Below are 19,029 nucleotides of genomic sequence, written 5' to 3'. Positions count from 1 at the left end.
CAACAAAGATTTTAATGTAGCTCAGATATGTCAGCAGCATACATGTAGCACTTTTCTTCAATTCAATTCAATTCAGTTCAGTTCAGTTCAATTCAATTTTATTTATACAGCACCAAATCACAACAACAGTTGCCTCAAGGTGCTTTACATTGTAAGGTATCTCTACAATAATACATACAGAAAAAACAAAACAAAATCATATCACCCCCTATGAGTAAGCACTTTGGCGACAGTGGGAAGGAAAAACTGCCTTTTAACAGGAAGAAAGCTCCAGCAGAACCAGGCTCAGGGAGGGGCGGGGCCATCTGCTGCGACCGGTTGGGGTGAGAGAAGGAAAACAGGATAAAGACGTGTTGTGGAAGAGAGGCAAGTATGATTCAATGCAGAGAGGTCTATTAACACATGAAGAAGAAATATTAAATATATCATGGGAACCCACCAGAAGCCTACACCTATTGCAGCATAACTAAGGGAGGATTCAGGGTCGCCTGATCCAGTCCTAACTATATGCTTTAGCAAAGAGGAAAGTTTTAAGCTTAATCTTAAAAGTAGAGACGGTGTTCATCTCCTGAATCGAAACAGGAAGCTGGTTCCATAGAAGAGGAGCCTGAAAGCTGAAGGCTCTGCCTCCCAGCCTGCAGTGCAAGAGCGAGGTGCTCAAATGGGGTGATATGGTACTATAAGGTCATTAGAATATGATGGGGCCTGATTATTTAAGACTTTGTATGTGAGGATTTTGAATTCAATTCTGGATTTAACAGGGAGCCAATGAAGAGAAACCAGTATAGGAGAAATATGCTTTCTATTTCTAGTCCCTGTCAGTACTCTTGCTGCAGCATTTGGGATTAACTGAAGGCTTCTCTAACTGAGCACTCAAAGTGCTTTTTAGTACAAGCCTCATTCACCCATTGAAGCACACACATTCAGATGCATTTCTGTTCCTTAAACTCTGATTTCAATGAATGCAACACGGAGTTCATTATCTTGCCCAAGGTCACTTTGACATGCAGGCTGGAGAAGCCGGGGATTAAAACACAACCTTCCAACTGTTTTTTGGGTTTTTTTGCTTGTTTGTTTGTTTGTTTGTTTGTTTGTTTGTTTGTTTGTTTGTTTGTTTTTTGCCATATAAAAACATGCCATATATTATTTGAATTTGACAACAAGAAAGTGAGGAAGAAATCATCAATAATGAACAAATGTTTGTAATCTGATTTACTGCATCAACAAAACTATCTTTATTGGTAGAATAGATACAAATACACAAAGAAGAAGTATTTTAATGACAAAAAGTAGAGAGAGATTTAGATTAAAACAACATTAATACCAGAAGAATGCTAAGCACAGAATTAAAGGAACACATCGATTCCAGGTGTACACATGCTGTTAAGCTTATCAACACCATCACAATAGCTGTCTTTGTATTTTAACTGTACACATTTGTCAGTTACATCAGCTTGAAAGGATTTTCCCGTGTCAACAATTCAATTCAATCCAATTTTATTCATATAGTGCCAAAGCACAACAACAGTTGCCTCAAGGCACTTTGCATTGTAAGGTAAAGACCTTGCAATAGTACAAAGAAAACATTTCTGAATCATAATATTTGACTTTCTTTTTATGATTTAAAGACCTTTACACTGAATCTCTGGATATTTACACAAACCAATCAATGCACAGTAAACTCAAAATAGTATTTTTCATTGTACACTTATTAATTTTAAGAGGTTTTCACATGAGGGCTATTTAGACTGTTTGAAAAATCCAAAGCAGTCCCTGAAGAGTTATTTTTACACAAATATATAGCAGAAACACGAACAACTGAGTCTGGTTGAATTATTATGAACAAATGTAGATTAAAACAGTCTCCAGTGACACTGATGGTACAATAACCTGCTGCTTTAAGAAAGAGATGCCTTGACTCGAGACTTAAGCGGGTTCCAAAAGGGCATTAGCTTCCTTAATCATGTTGTTTTCTCGATGTCACTCAAAGTCATTCACTGAATATAGTTTCATTGTTGACTCAGCAGAAGGCCTTGAGGTATCCGGCTTTTAAATTCCCAGTCTTTCACTGTTTTTTAAATTTGTTAAAAATGATCGCATTTGATCCCATCAGTGTCAATAATCTATTATCAGAGACAATTAAACACTTCTGTAGTCTGTATAAAGTGGGCAGCATGGTGACGAGGTGGTTAGCGAGAAGGTTCGACGTGCAATTAGTGGGGTTAGGTGAACTGGTGATTCTAAACTGGCCCTAGTTGTCTCTCTGTGTCAGTGCTACGTCAGACTGGTGACCTATCTGCTAGGAAAGGCTCCAGCTACCCCCATGACCTTTTGCCTGCACTATCAATTTGGAAGAAAACTAAAAGGTAAAAGAAAATAGACAGTAAATTAATACTATAGAACTTATACATAAAGCATATTTTTAATAAAATAAATGGTTATTTTGTTATTTTACTGCCATTTTTCTCCGTTTTTTATGTAGCTGTGGCTCTTTCTTTCTTTTTGTGTATGAAAATCTTCTGACTATTATGCAAAGGCCTCCTTTGTTGCCCACAGATAGCCTAAAATAACATAATGTTCAAGTTTTCTTAACCACAGCATTTTCAAAATACAGTATTTCCATCTGACAGATATTCATGAGACACATGAATAAATGCACATTTCGAAGCATTAAGATGAGCGTCCACTGTGCCTGTGGCATTTTCACTCTGTTACTTCTGCCCTACACTTCTGCCCACTCTGTTGCTCCTTCCTTTCACCAGCCTCCTTGTGTAACTGCAGGTGCTGCATGAAATCATCCAGGATCTGCTGGGCTGACACAGAGTTCACATCATCAGTGTCCTGCTCCAAAAGAGTTACCTTTAACTCTTCCTTCCCGGCCCAGTTATCACTAGCTACATGGCCCTGCCTGAGGTCTGGAAGGGTGTCAGCATGATTAGTGGCCAAAGAGGACTGCTGTTGGCTTTGGGGGTAGATAGGCTGTGGCCTGGCAGCATAACTGGCAGCCATTTTCTTATAGATAGCAGTGCTGATCTCAGCCACAGAGAAAGGCAGGCTGTGGCTTGGCTCATGCTGACCCGAGAGGCCGCACTCATTTCCTGTTGCTGGTACACTCTGTTTAAAGGGTGTGAAAGCTGTGACCCTCTGTGGACCTGCCTCTGGTTTAGTCAGCCAATCATGTGCTGCTTTGTCTGCTTTAGGAGGGTGGGGCTGGCCATCTGTTTGCTGAGAGGTGGCAGAATGGCTGTTTGCAGCAGAGGTTGTGAGAAACTTCTGTACAGCCTCAGCGGAATCAAAATGCTTCTCCAGTAGTTCCTTTATCAAGCATGGCACCTAAATTTAAGAAAAAATATGTATAAGTAAACATTACTCTTTACATTTCAAGATTTGAATGCATCTGCTTTCAAATCTAATTCTGTTGCTTTAGTAACTTTGAAATATTTGCTTCATAAACAGCATCACCTGAGTGCTTCATCATAGTCTCTGGCGCAACATAGCATCTTTCATTGGTTGCTATGCGTTATTTAGCATATTTCAAGGAACATTTAGCTGATTATGCATGTGCAAGTTGATGGACAGCTATGCTTCAGTACTTTGTTTGCACTGACTGGAGATCCAGATGAGTAATGTCTCCTAATATGCTACAAAACACTACAGGGAAACACACAAATATTATAGATAACATGTTGTGCTGCCACTCTAAAAATACATTTATTAGTGTACAGTGGCATACACATGGCACTTTGCGTGTTTACAGTATATAAATCACACTCAGTATCATGAGTTCCTCAAATAGACGACAAACTATAATGTCAGTTGTACTTTTGCCTGAGTTGAAAAATTAGTTTTGATATTTAACTCTCTAAAGTTGAAGATCTCTTACATTTTATGTTATTTCTGGTTATAATGAAATGATAAACATTCAGTATGTCCATAGGTTTGTCTGTAGGCATTTCGCATGAAACTCAGGGCCTGAGGCCTACTGAGTAGAGAGAAGTGTGCACTGATGTCCACTAGATGTCAGTGTGCTTACATTAATGTTCTCCAGGGCTGCAATGGTCCTGTGGGCGTCTTCCAGCTCTGAGCTCAGGTTGGACACACGATTAAGCAAGTACTTCCTTTCACTGCTCAAGCTCTCGGACTGCAAATGCAAAAAATAAGGGATAACATGCATGAAAGTCAAACGATGCGTTTCATTTTATAGATTATTATAGATTTTTTATAAATCTCCAGTTTTCTCACCGCTATGTGCAGGTGCTCCCCCAGCAAGTTATTGGCCTGCTTGGTCCCAGTATGTGTTTGCAGAAGGCTTCAAAACAAGAAGGAAAATATGTCATTCATCTATTTTCTGCACTAATAGAATTAATCCAAAATCCTTAAATTTTATTTTTAACACAGTGCATAAAGGCCCATTGTTAAACGTATTGCCTGCACCACTGCAATCTTTGAGTCAAGTCAATGGCAGCTGTTTGTCAAGACAAATGTCAACAACAAACTCTCCTAATAAACTTACAACAACTGACGCACAACTCGTGTGCAGCGTGAGGCGACCATTCACTCCAGCTGCAGCAGTCTGCTGAAGAATGTTTGTTATGTGCCTGACTGCCAGCAGCAGTTGTTTGGTTATAAATATGGGCCTAACAGAATCTGGGTGAGTGTGAAGACGCAGTTTATATGTCACTGAATTTCCACCCACGCAAGGAGGAGATCTGTGGCCTATGCTGTTCATCCAGAATGTTCCACTGATCAATAAATCTATAGCAAGTATTAAGTAAAGCCAGAGATTGAGTTCATTCAATAGTGGCTCTGGAATCAATATGTGTGCACACGCCCTCTTGTAGAGGCAAGCTCAGTATTTATTTATGGACATGAGTCAGAGAGTTTAAGCAATGCACAGCCATCATGTGTGTTTTGAATTCTGTTTAGCCTAACCTTTTGTATTTCTCCTTGACATGACTGAGCTCGTCTCTGGTCCTCTGCAGCTCTGCCTCCAAGCTCTCAATGCAAACCACTGTCTGCAGCAAGTTCTGGTGGAGATCGGCATTCTCCTCCTGCAGTGCCCTGAACACAGAGGAAGGATTAGAAATAGAGGGTCAGCATATGTTAATAATGAAGGTTATTTTGACTTTCAAAATTTAGGATTTAAGGAGGATTTAAAGTCCAGAATTTGCTGAGTGAATTATTTGGGATGTGTCAATTGTGCTTTTTAAATGAAATGTCAAAGATTTTAACATTATTAAGGTAAAAATAAATAAATAATCATCAACACAACGGTGACAGGTATTACTGCTGATATGACAATTAGGGTTTAGTTTTAAAAGTAGTTCTAAAAGGTATTCACAAAGGTTGTTAAATGTTGGTTTCCCTGGCACATAAACATACTATTGACGACATATAGTTATGTAAAAAGGTTTCATAATGACACTTCATCCTGTTTTAACAGGAATGTGTGTGTGGGGGGGGGAGCCCATTAGTGTGATCAATAAGCACTGATCCATAACCGGATAAAGAGAGACAACCGAACGAGCCAGAGAGAAAGGTGTGGAGATCTGCAGTCAAACATGACATGTGCAGAGAGAGATTATATAAATACAGACACTTACTGAAGATGGTCAGCCTCACACAGCACATCCTAAAAAAGGAATAGAACAAGTTTAAGGAGGAGGTGGCTGAGATCAGGCTGTAGATTCTCTGTAGACACAGGTATTTTTGTTTTGTACTGCAGAGTGTGTTAGTTTTTCCTTATTGTAATCTTTGTTGAATTCATAATTAAGTTTAAAATCCTTCTCCTCAAATACAAAATCTTGAATAATCAGGTCCTGTCAAATCTTAAAGACCTCATAGTACCCTATTATCCTGAGAGAGCTTACTTGTAGGTCCTAAAGTTTTCATAAGTAGAATGGGAGCAAGGCCTTCAGCTATCAGTCCCTTCTATTATAGAACTAGCTTTCAGATCAGGTGATCCTGAACCCTCACTTAGTTATGCTGCTATAGGGTTATGTTCCTGAGGGCTTCCCATAATGCATTGAGCATTTCTTCTTCACGCATTTCTTTTCACTCTCAGTATTGTTTATACACTGCTTCTGCATTTAATCATTAGCAATTATTAAAACTCTCTCCTATAGTTTACCTTTTGTCCTGGATCTCTCTGCTCGCTTCTTTTCCCCTAAACCCCAACCACTCACAGCAGAGGCTGTCCCTCCCTGAGCCTAGCTCTTCCAGAGGTTTCTTCCCGTTAAAATTGTGCTTTTTGTTTGTCACCATCACCAAGTGCTTGCTCAAAAAGGGCTGTGTGATTAATGAGGTTTCTTTGTAATATTGCAGGCTCTTTGCCTTACATTATAAAGCAGGTGACTTGAGGTGAGGTGACTGTTGTTGTGAATTGGAGCTACATATTAAAACTGCACTAAATTGAGCAATATGAGTGGTATTTCTCAGGGACAGGGTCCAAGATGTTTACAACATTTCATTGATAAAATACATGAATGCAAATATTTGACATACAGTTACATAAACATGCCAGTCTCAACAAACATATGAACTGGTACTACAGGGCAGTTTTCTACTCTAACCCTCATTCCCCAACCGCTCGTAGCAGATGGCTGCCCTTCCCTGAATCTGGTTCTGCTGGAAGTTCCTTGTTGTTACAGGGGAGTTTTTCCTTCCCACTGCCACCAAGTGTTTGTTCATATCTGATTGTGGGGGTTTTCTCTCCATTAATGTAGGGTTTTTACCTTACAATATAAAGCATTGTGAGGCAACTATTGCTGTGATTTTCTGCTATGTAAATAAAACTGAATTAAAATTATATTGACTGCATTCCTCATTTAATCTTTTTAATGCTCAAATGCTTTGATATAAATTCAAACTCTAGTGAATACATGAGGTGCAAATCATAGACACTTTGACATGCAGTTTGGAAGAGCTGGGGATCAGACCAACAACGTTCAAATTAGTAGACAACCTGCTGTACCTCCTGAGCCACAGCCACCCTTTTGTATGCAATAGTGCATCCTCGGGCACCTATAGACTATAGGTGCATTTTGTATATTTTCACTTTATTTTAATTGGTTTTGTATGTTGTATCAATTCAAATTGTTATTTCAAGGTTCAAGGTTCAAGGTTCTTTATTTGTCACATGCATAGTTATACAAGTATAACACACAGTGAAATGTAGCCTGACACGCTCCTCGACATGTGCAAAAATTGGGGGTGGGGGGGGGGGGGGTGTATATATATTTTTATATATATATATATATATATATATATATATATATACACATATAGTATATACACTGGGTGAATGTGCAGTAGTAGCAGTTGATTATTTTTAGAGTGTTTTTAGTTAGTTAGATATAATAATGTTTTTTGTAGCAGACTCCTTAGTCTGTAAAATATGCAGTGTGATTCAAACATTTCTTGTTTTGTAATCCAACACATTCAATGTAAAATGAAACTTGAAGGTGTGGAACAGCTTTCAGCTTCAGTTTCCAAATATGAAAACTCCCCAAGCACCTTGTCGGAAAACCAGAACTTCACCCGCATTGTTTCATTTGAATTCCAATTGGCTGGATGAGGTCACATCACTTTCCAAAAACAACATAATTTCTATAACTATTCTTTACTATTTATATTCATAGGTGCTGGAGCCCGGCACGGGCTATATACCCGGGTTGGGTCACCATTTCATTACTGAGGACAGCTCAATAATAAACTATTGAGCTGTGGTAGACCTGTGCCAGAAACATAATCGATTTGTTCTGTGAGGCTAAACCAGGATGTTCCCCTTTGTACACGTACGTATATGTGGATTCAATAAAACAAATAAACCAAATGAGACCAGAATCTATACTGTTACAGCATGGAAAAAGGCAAAATTATGCAAGGCTCTGTGTGTGTGTCTGTGTGTGTCTATTAAGAACGACTGGATTCTACCTTCTGTATTACTCACACATTTTCCCATGAGGGAACTATGCAGATTTGTCTTTGTGATTGTATGTAGTTACGTCCCTTCAGGTCACAGAGCAAACAAAGAATCGAAACTGATATATCAAGGAGTGTCAAATGAATTTTCCCCTAAAAGCACTCAACGTCATTTGCTGCAATGCTGGAGAATGACTCAGCTTGCAATGCGCAGTGCTTGACACCATCCCACACGCCCTGTGACTCAGCAGCAGTGCCTCATTCTGCAACATTCTGTTCTTTTAATACAGATATCATTGATTTGATGCAGTGTAATGTGCGTCACACTTTGTTCTTCAGCAGCCCATCAAAAAAGACATGATTAATAATAAAAAAGAAAATAATTTTAGTATTATATATTTATATAATGCTAAATAGAAAGGTGCTGGCTTTCTAACTAGAGCTTTGGCTCATTAGGACCCTTATATCTTATCATTTGATTCACAAATCCATCCACTGAAGACCACTGGCTTCTCCATCACATTGTTCATGATGGATCTTACTAGTTATACTAGTTAACTTTAACTTCAAAATGAAAACACATACACATAGCAATGGTATTAGCAGGGTATAATATTTTAAAGGTGGTGAATAACAGCTCATGATTGATTTGACTCTCTCTAAACTAATTTGTTTGTTGTCATTTTAGTGTATCAGCTTAAAGTGGACTTACCCTGTGCTGCTGAGAGTGCCCAGCATGTTGTGGCTGATGTCGACCACTCTGATCTGAGCTGTGGCTGGTAGCTGTGGAGGCTGTGTCCCTGGCCCTGGATGAATCTGATTTTGTGGATGAAGACTCAGATCCGACCCCTGCCTCTGCACCTTGGGCTGAAGTTGGAGGCGAGTTGCTCGGTTCTTGGTGACCAGAGTCTAGATAGGACTGTTGGTGGAAGTGCTGGTTATGTGGATGCTGGCTATGCTGCTGTTTTTGGTGGTGGTGGTGGTGGTGGTGGAGTTGTTTGGACTGACTGGTTTCAGGGCTGGTGCTAGTTTCATCGGTGAGGTGAGGGCCACCTCTGCCAAATCTGTCTCCTGATGTAGGCCTCCTGTCCTTACGGTTGCTTCCGTGCTGTGGGCTTTGGCTGGCAGAGTGCGGGTGGTGACGAGGCGGTGGGCTACCGTGGTGGTTCCTCATGGCACATGAAATCAGTTTGTCAGGATTGGAGCAGTCTGAGTGTTTTCGAGAACTACTAAAAGGTGCTTTCTCCTGTCTGCTGGCCAGTTTGGGATGCTGACCCGTCTTCTCCTCTGGGGCTTTTCTGGTTTTTTTTGGTGGGAGCTGAGGCTTAACTGGGTTAGATGTGGGGGCTGAGGCAGATGTTTTTGCAGGAGTTTTATTATTATTAACACCCAAGCTGGTGAGATACGATGGACTTATAACGCTCTTTGTAATCTCATCTAGAAACGCAGAGAACTGTAATTTCTCCTGCAGAAAATTGGCCCTGGCTTGCTCTGTATTAGCTTGAGTAATTTCTTTACCCTTCTGCCCAGGACGTTGTTCTTTAGCAACTCTTGGGGACAACACCTCCATTGATTTAGTCTTACGAATGTCAGTATCAGTCTCCTTCTTCTTGAGGATCCCTTTGCTGGGTAGCTGGTTTGAAGATACTGCTCTCTTGGGGGCACCGGAGACCCCTAAAAGAATGTTTTCCTCACTGAAAGCCAGACATCGGTTCAAACTAGCTGACTTATACAAAGGCCCATAGTTATTTTGCTTAGATTGTTCTCTTCCACCACTATCATTACTCTGAAAAAAGGCTTCATCGCTTCGACTGTGACCTCTGTCAAGAGCAGAAAAGCCAGTGTTCCCTCTTTGCTGTGAGCTTTCATGAAGCAGCTTGCCTTTTTTGCTGTGTTTGACGGTAGCGAAGACAATGGGCTCACTGCATTCATCTTCCCGGAAACCTATGCGCACATCTGGGATATTGGAGCAGGACAGAGAATGCTGTGGGCGCTCAGCATGGGAAAGAGTGAAAGGATCATTTGCGCTTGACTCTGTGTACCAGGAGGAAGAGGATGAGGATGAGAGGGAAGAAGAGGAAGCCCTTGAGAGAGTTACAGGGGTGTCATGGTCGTAAATGATCTCATCCTCTTCACTGTGGTGAAACTGACGGCGATAGTGAGCATCGTGGCGAGGGCTTTCATGGAGATAGTGACTGTGCTGATGGTGGCGAGGCTGTCCTCGGCTGTCATCTGTGTTCCTGTCAGTGTCATCAAACTTTGAGTACCTTCAAAACAGGGAAATTGTGTAAACTGACCATGTAAAAAGGGACTGTGCTTAGTATATTTTGTCTAAGGCTGCAGATGTTCGAGCTCAATAAACTTGCAGATTTAATCTTGCAAATAAATTTAGACTAAAACACAATTAGATATGTGTGGAAAAAGCCATCCTACCTGTGTGACTGAGTGTCTTGGCTATGGTGAAGGTGATGGTGGCGATGATGGTGGATTTTCCGTGGCTTGAGCTCATCCAGCTCAGCTGGGCTCTGAACCGGTTTAAAATACTTCTCCATGACCTCTCGCTTTCCTGGTGGTAGTCTGTCGATGGGGTTCTGGTTGGGATGACTGCACTGGTGGCGCTGAGGGTGATCCGTGTTGGTACTCTGCTCTTTTTCCTCTGTAAAGCTACAACTTATCTCTCGATGTCAGTTACAAAGAGCAATCTTACTGATGAATGCAATCATTCTGAAGATGAAAAATTACCAAAGCATGCAAATTAATTTCTAATCTAGCTAAAAAGAAGTTCAGTCCTTAAAAGTCTCTTTAGTAATTATATCTTCTGTTAAAGGACTTGCATGACTATGTTTGTCTTCCTCAGGGTCTGGCTGCAGACTAATGGAATCATGGCTTGTGTGCAGGACTGTATGAATTCCTAGGTGGTGTTTTGACTTTGCATCACTTCTGATGTGCTAACAGCTGGGTGCTCATTGAACAAACTGAAAGAGCATGACCTTTGTCCTCATTCACAGACAAATGAATCAAACCCTGTGGAACACAATCTATAACTGGGCTCATTTAAACCGCCAGTTTTTGTTCTTTTTTTCTGCTTTTTTGCAGAATGGGATTTGTCCATATGTTTGTTCTGCCCTGTGGGCCAATTTCAGGCATCTATCCTATTACAAAGTACCAATATTTATTATTACTTTGTTTTCACTATCATTCTTTTTATAAATATACAAAAAGCACATCTAAGGGTTAGATATCTAAGCTACTGAACTGCACAATGCTACCTCATTGATTTTAAGAGGTTTCCTGCAACCTTTCCACTGACTCCTTTGTAATTACATTCTCTAGGGATGAGCGGTATTGCAGGAAGTAGTGAGCAATTAGAAATTGTATCACACTATTTTTTATTGTGGCAGGCATCCACTTTAATTACTGTTGGTAATTTGGTTTGCTGTGTGTGACTGATGGGTTTTTCATCATCAGCTGCATTCCCCTTTATGTTCCTGTTCTTTATACAAAAGCTTGTTATTTGATTTTGTACAAACTCTGTTTCATCAAGATCAATATTGTGATCTAAAATGACACTGTTAGTTGAGGACTGACGTCTGCTCATTATAAAAATTTCACAGCTCATCCTCTAACACCCATATAACCTCCATTTCCACTGGCTTTCTGTTTATTTCCACAGTTTATTCTTCTGGGAGGGTCAGTCAAGTTAATCACATCAAGGTCCCGATCACCCTTTGGAAAAGCTTTGTTTTTCTTGATTATCACTTGAATGATAATGCAGGGGTTTTCAAATCGCTGCATTGCATTGACTGCACCCTTTGTAGCAACTCTGAAAGAGATCAATTCATTCGGATTCGGGAGGGGGCCTGAAAGTAGCCAGAGGACAGCTCCCCACTCTGGATTGTTGCTGATCAGTGGCTTGCCATCATAATAAACATAGCTGCTTAAGGGAAGTTGCCCAGACTTGATATAGCATTGATATAGTCAATGCTAAAAAGCAGTCCTGTTAATGTAAACACGTGTGAGGAATATGGTGATCCCATTGTTATCCGAGGTACGTGACTAACTGCACGCACCCTCTGCTGGTAAACATCGGGAACTACTGCTTGGATCTAGTAATTTTCCACCTTTCCTCCAGCAACACATTTTAAGGCTCTGGTTGTTTCTAGACGTTTCTGGATTTATCGCGTACACTTTTCAGCCTATAATAACATTAATGTCTGAATTAAAAATCAAGTTTAACATCGTACAAACTATGACGTGGAAATTCATGAACTGTGAAAGCACACTATACATTTGATTTAAAAAAAAGACTGTAAACACCATCAGCTTTTTACAGTAGCTTCTAAATCTTACACAAAAAGAAAACCTTTATTGTACATTGGACATCGAAGTTAAAGGAGATGAGCTAGCTGTTTTCTTTTGTTATTCAATAAAAAAAAAACAGCATGTCACTGCAGTAAAAAGCAAGTAGATCCGACAACTCCGCTACGTTCTAGTTTGATCCGGTTTGCGGGGCCTTGTTACAGCTAAAAAAAATATTAGTCCGCGCACCATTTCCCGTGACGTCAGCTGTTGTGACCGTTAGTTTTTAGTAGGATTATTAAAAAGGTTAATTTTTTGTTACAGTATACCTCGCTGTTTTGTCACTCGTGTGTTGGCAAATGGTGAAATTAAGTTTAAATTAACCAGAAACACCCAAACAACGTGTTATTTGCAACGATTATTAGAAGGCTTCTAAGAATAGAAATCTGAATTATTTGTGCCTCATTACCGAGTTCAACAGTACTGCGTTTATTCACGGACACTGGTTCGTGTGTTATTTTCAATCTATAGCTAAAATAAACAAATACATGGGTTTGTTTTTGTTTAAAAAAGGGGACTACTTAAGCGGATGAGTACCACATTTTCTTGTAGCCGTATCACTATAACAATATAAATAGCGCTGGTGACGCTGTTGCAACTTACACCGCGCTGACGCTTTTCCGTCTTGTGGTTGGGCGTTGCAGGTTGACCGTATCTTGTTTTTTCCTTTTTTGATCTTTTTAAGTTCGGGTTTTATTTTCGAAGCTGTATAGCCTTGCTCTATCTAGTCTAATGTTTGCGACAAGTTTAATTTTAGCGTCTTGAGCATTATTGATCATTATTTTAATGCAAGTACTTTAAATCTCTAGATGTAACGTGTTTTCGGTTTGTTAAACGCTTTTTAGTACTGCTTTATTGCAAATGATTAAGATTGTAGAAGATAAACACAAATTCTACTTAGTCAGATCAAAGGCCTTATTCTTGTTTTTTTGCCGAGGGCTGTTGAGCTAACGCTAGGCTTAGCCAGCCAAATGTATAAATTTGTGCTAGCATTGTCAGTTATTCCGCAACAGTTGTTTTTTTTTAGCTGTCATGTTTAGCGTTTGTCTAGCGGTTATCTTGCTTTTTAAAAATATATTCCAAGTAACCATTTTTGGTCATACTAACAGCAGTTGGCTCGAGATGGGAGCTGTAACGTAGAAACGTGTAAACGTCGTCTATTGGCTAATTCAATTAACGTCATGACGTAAGTAGACGGCAGTGGAAAAGGGAGTGGTCAGACTGACGGCCATTATCAGCCTTCACGTAGTGCTTTTCGAGAAGGTGTAGAAAGCTTTTAGCAACAAAATGGCAGAGGAACATTTTTCATACTTTTGAAATTAATAAGGCAGTGAAGTTAAGTGCCTTATTAGGTTCCTAAAGAGTACTGACTTTGCAATGTGGTCTCTAAGATTAGATCACAATGTAACTACAGTTGACGGAGTCTGTTAAATATTCGAAAATTCGTTTTTATTCCGAAGAAAGAAAATAAGGATGTCTTGTCGTGATCAGACGCAGATTATGAGGAGTGCTAGTAATTGTATTTAAAACGGAGGGTTTATGTAAGCTCGGAGGTGCTATCGAACTACGATAGACTAGACCAGCCTGTGTTTATTTAAAAAAAAAAAGCATCAGGAACAGATTAAGTAACAACAGCGTCAAAGAAGCAATGAAGACGTTTTTATTTTTGTTTGATAGCTGTTACTTGGATGAGGTCCTTACCTCTGTCTTTTCACTCTTATCCCATTGATCGGGGAAGCATTTTGCAATGCGAAGTTTTTTATTTAATTTCTTTTAATCGACATTTTTGCTCAGTTTCCATCAGTCATTAGACTTGAAGTTTCAAGCTATCAATTCTGCATTCAAAGAAAGAAGATAGCATAAGTCAAGTAATGCTGAAGAATGGAAGCTTATCTTAGAGCTCTAGTAGTAGCTCAAGCAATATCAAGTTCAGATTTATGGACTTCTTGAGAAGAGATTTAAAAAAAAAAAAAAAAAAAAGGTTCATCACTTAGAGAAGACAGAAGATTTTTTTTTCTTGGGGGGGGGGGGAGATGGACTGAGTTATCACGGGGAGGAATGGACTTAGTTATTAGATGAAGATCGAAGGACGGCTTGGAGCGAGGTCGCGGGACACGGGGAGGACCACAGAGGAGCCAGCCAGGCAGGACAGGACCAGAGGGCGTGGGAGGACCAGTGTGGAGCCAGGCAGGACAGGACCAGAGGGCGTGGGAGGACCAGTGTGGAGCCAGGCAGGACAGGACCAGAGGGGCGTGGAGGGGAGGAGCAGAGGGGGCCAAGAGAGCAGGAAGCATCAGGAGCTGTCGGCCAGTGTGTACGCCAGAGGGAGCCAGAAACGCAGGGCAGTGTAGAAGCGCAGTGACCAGCCCCGATGCCGATCCAGTGCTGAGAGGGTGGGACAAGGGCGTGCAGACTTCTAGCGTCACAAGTTTAAAGCGGGGCTTTGGTTTGTATACTGGGTAGAGGTATTTCTGTAACACTCAGTATTTGGTTTTTGTACTTTCCAGAAACATCTGTTGTCGAACAACTTCTCGCACAGCTCTCTCTTCCTCTTTTCAGGCAAGCCGTGTAAAGTGTTTTGTACCGTGGTCACCCCTCCTGTTGTGCGCTGAAATGTGTGGTGGTGTCTGCTGTGATGAATGCCTTGGTAGTGTGCTGACGAGGAGCGTCTTAATGGACTTCTCTACCCCCCTGCGATCACAAGTAGTTTCCACAAGCGGAGGGAGAGGCAGTCCTTTTGTTGTTCGATAGGTCTTCCCCCAGAGAAGTTTTCTGCATTGGAGTGTGAAAGTGGATGGTCTCCCATACGGCCAATTGTGTATTCGGCAACTCTTCGGTACTTCAGCTGCGCCTCTTTGGTACAGATCAGCTACATCTACCTCTTAAACCCAAGCTGTGAGTTAATGCATGGAATGTACATGTGGGTGTAACTATCCTGTACATTAACTCATCATTACATTTCATAAGTATACAGTAATGACTTCACTCAAAAGGGAATTTGCATTGAAATGGTAGTTGATCCTGGTGGGTAAATATTTTTGGCTTAAGGGGAGGGGTGGGATGGGGGGTTGTTAAAACTTGTTTGGAGTCTTTCTTTTTACAGGCCTGGCCCCCTAACGCGATCATCGACAGAATCCCCCCCCTTTCTAGCTGCTTGGTACAAGTTGAGCTCATCCTATATACAGTAGTGATATGGATCGAGATCATGCGCATCCACTGTGCTTAAACGAGATATAGAAAGGTATTTGGTGTTCACTGACTCAATTAGTTTTCCTCTCACTTTTATTTGGAATATGTTGTAAATGGGCTTCCATGAATTTTTTTTTTTTTTGGGAGGGGTGGGTTGTGGGGCGTTAATCCGTCTCTTCCTAGACTTCACAGCTCCACATTGCCCAGTGCACATGGCTTGAATAGGAAACATCCAGGCGCAAGCAACAAGATTCAACTGGACACTTAACAACGCAAGATAGCAACCTCAAAAGTAGTCTTCTGATGTAGTGAAGCTCCTTTCCCCCAGGGAGAGTGCGGTAATACTTCTCCTTACTAGAAGTCATTGTAATTCTGTACAGGCTTTACGTTGCTTTGTGGGTTGGGAGGGGGCTGTGTATTTTTTTTGACTCTTACAGATTAACTTTTAAGGCCCATCCTTCAAAAAGCTACGTCCAAGTCCATGCCTACAGTTAAGGAAGGAGTCCCTCATACTCAGGCCTGTGGTATTTTAAATGTTTCTTATGGCAAATGGCTTCAATCTTTTGTGAATTGTATTTGTAGTCTTAAAGTTGGGCTTGTTAAAGCAGTTGCTGTAATCCCAGTAGTGTCTTGTAGTTTTCTACAATGTTACTTTAATGCCAGTGTTGTAGTTTTCTACCATATTGTATTAGGGCAGGGGTGTTGTGGGGAGAGGCTTTTCTTTGCATTTTTTCAGTGTGCTGTGTCCTGTGTGCTTTCAATACCCAAGACCATCAGGAACTCCTAACTCATTGTATGTACAAGTTTCCTTGCGCATCGAGCATCACGTAAGGTGGCTAAATGTGATCATTTACTTTAACATTCATTATTTGGCTAATTGCCTTCATTGCAATTCCTTTGCAATTAGTTACTTTGCTTTGTATCGCCAATACAATGAGTGAACTATCTGTAAAGGATTTTCTTACTGCATAATAAATGCATAGCTTGTTGTGATTGAATACAGTTTTGGTATGCATTTGTTCTTTTTGGGGGGGCTTGTGTGGGGGAGCTTTTCTTGTGCTTTTTCAGGTATGACTAAAGCTTGGAGCTTTGTAGAGCACGGATGTGACCTGGGCTCGAATGACTTCTATTTCAAAGTGGAAAGTGAAGGCAGATAAGTTGAATCCATCAAATATTGATGTCGAAAAACAGAAAATTCTCAGCCCTATAGGGGTCACTTATCTTGACTGGACTTGCGTGTCCTCATTCTTGAAATGAAAGCAACTTGCTATACTTGACAGTAGAAATAGCACTGCTGTGCTTTCTTAACAAGTCACTTGTGATAACGGGAAGATTTGATGGACCTTCATTGATTCTGACATTATCTGCAGTAAAGCATTTGGGTAAGGATAACAATAGTCAGTTCTACGATACTGTGGGGAGGGGTATAGGGGTGTTTCTTTTCTGCCTCTTTGCTCTTACAGAACAATCCAAAGGAAGAAAGCAGTGTACCTAGGAGAACACAAGAATCACGCTGCGCTTTGAACTCCACCAACATGCAGTTTGAACAAAAGGAGTCAGGTTTTTGATGTTTACATATATTAGAGCATTTAGCCCTCAGCTGCTTGCCCTTGTGCAACTGTGCAAGTGGCAGGTTGGTCACCTTAGCAATCGCGCAACTGTGCGAAGTTTCAAAATTTAAGCAGCTGAGGAAAGCTGCGCATGGTGCGGCTTAATTTGGTCTGAAATGCAGCGCAAATGTGCTGCCTTAGTTTCTATTGTGTTGTGGTTGGGCGTATCCCTACACTTCTCTTCACAGAACTCACAGTGCAAGACTGGTTCAAGCACGAGTCAAGTCCTAACCCGGAGCATGTAGTAAGCTGTTGGCTTTACTTGTCAAAACTTCTGCAATGTTGTAGTTGACAAAATGACATCTTGGAACTGGCTTTATGTTAACCTCAAATCATCAGTAACAATGCTTTACTAGCTTATTCCTCTTTGGCCTTGGGGCCCTATTGCTTTGCATCTTACAACCATAAGATGAGTAGAACCCAAATCTTTTGAGTATTGTGTGGTGGGTGTGTTGTGTAGATCACTCTTTGTTTCAGATCATTCTCGTCTGTCCACTCCGATCTCGCCTGCCTCTGAATGCAAAGCCATCTGTGGAAGCTGTCAGCGATATGAGTGTGGCCCCTGAATGAAGTACCAATCCCCTGTGCGCTTGAGCTTAAATCTGAACCCCTGACGTCCTTCGCAGAAGCCCCCGCTCTCTGTGTTTGTGTGCCTTTTTCTTTCCCTTTGGTTTCTCAGGTCAAATTACCCCAAATTCTTAATTTTTCATCTGGGATGGCCTAACCTGTGATGGAACACTGAGAATCCAGTCACATTAAGATCAAGAGCTGCAAGCTTGTTTTCGCTAATACTGCATCACTTCAGTCTCGTGGGTGCTAAGTTAAGTAATTTCGGTTCCCTTGATTTTTCTTTAACATACCATGGCTTTAATGTGTAACTCAACATGTTGCATGCACATCAGCTATGCATAACATTTTATTTGTAAAACAATGTTCATAAAGTCGTTGTCAAACATTGCAGTAGTATTATGGTTAGGAGGGTCTGGGGGGGGGGGGCAAACACTCTTCTTTCTCCCTTTTTCAGATTTCTCATTCAGCTTAACTTGCTACTGAACCAGAGAACTTAAAGGTCTGCAGGGAGTCATTGGATCACTTGGTACTGCCAGCCTCTAGGGTTCATTTAATACATTGAAGAGCTGAGCATCAGAGGAAGAATAGCTGTGGTAAATGCTGCATCAGCTGTGGTAAACTACAACAATGTTGATAAATTCAATCTCCCATCATATTGGATGAGTCTTGGTACAAGTGTGGGGTTTGGGTGGTGGTGGGGGGGGGCTTAAATTGTCTGTCTTTTTTCCCATTGCAGCCATAAAATTGGCAAGAAAGCCTTCACTGTCAGTTGACCCGCGACTCGTGCTGAATTGCAGAGGGGAAAATCGCTTTGACAAGGGATTCTGGTATCGTGGTTTTATTATGGCTAAACGGATTTCGTGGAATAATACACCAATACAGTGTCGCTGTGGGGAATTTTGGGGATTGGGGAAACCAGACGTCTCTCTGTTCTAGTTTCAGCCTCGTGACCAAGAGAATCCCCGTGGTGACAGCATAATTAGCATCCAGGTGTCGGGTTTTCTTTTCCTGGAAGAACAAACTGTTTTGTTCTTCCAGGTTTTGCTTTTGCCCTAACTAGCAAAAACAAAAAGCAAAAGACTCCGGTGATGGCACTCCTGACTCTGTCGGGACGGGGTTCAATTCCCTGCGGTGTCTTGCTTTTTTAAAATAAGCTTTGTGGGGCTGAAAGTATATTTAATAACACTTCAACTTTAAAATGGCTTCCATAAAAGGACAATGTCTGGGTGGGGAAAATATTTGTATGGAAATGATCAATAAAACTTTAAAACAATGTCTCTGTTTTTGTCTCTGTTCTATCGATAATTACATCAATATTCTGTAAATGACTTGATGAGGTGGGCATAATGCATAAAGATTACTTGACATTGTATTCCGG

At 40.9% G+C, this 19,029-nt stretch overlaps 1 protein-coding gene across 1 annotated transcript; it reads right to left on the bottom strand.

Moving 5' to 3' along the window:
• Window positions 1-167: 167 nt before the first annotated feature.
• Window positions 168-18,896, bottom strand: LOC309690822 (uncharacterized protein). The gene is made up of 7 exons (XM_082508203.1): window positions 10,357-18,896; window positions 8,636-10,190; window positions 5,604-5,632; window positions 4,933-5,061; window positions 4,243-4,309; window positions 4,034-4,141; window positions 168-3,333 (listed from the first exon to the last, which is right to left on the bottom strand). Exons 1-7 carry the CDS (start codon window positions 10,473-10,475, stop codon window positions 2,704-2,706), a joined length of 2,637 nt encoding a protein of 878 aa, XP_082364329.1. The 5' UTR covers window positions 10,476-18,896; the 3' UTR covers window positions 168-2,703.
• Between the last annotated feature and the right edge of the window lie 133 nt (window positions 18,897-19,029).

The sequence above is a fragment of the Aulonocara stuartgranti genome (assembly GCF_965226115.1).
Source record: "Aulonocara stuartgranti genome assembly, chromosome: 2".
In the NCBI taxonomy this organism is placed as follows: Eukaryota; Metazoa; Chordata; class Actinopteri; order Cichliformes; family Cichlidae; genus Aulonocara; species Aulonocara stuartgranti.
The sequence above is the reverse complement of the archived record's forward strand: the minus strand, read 5'-3'. Positions and strand labels throughout refer to the sequence as shown.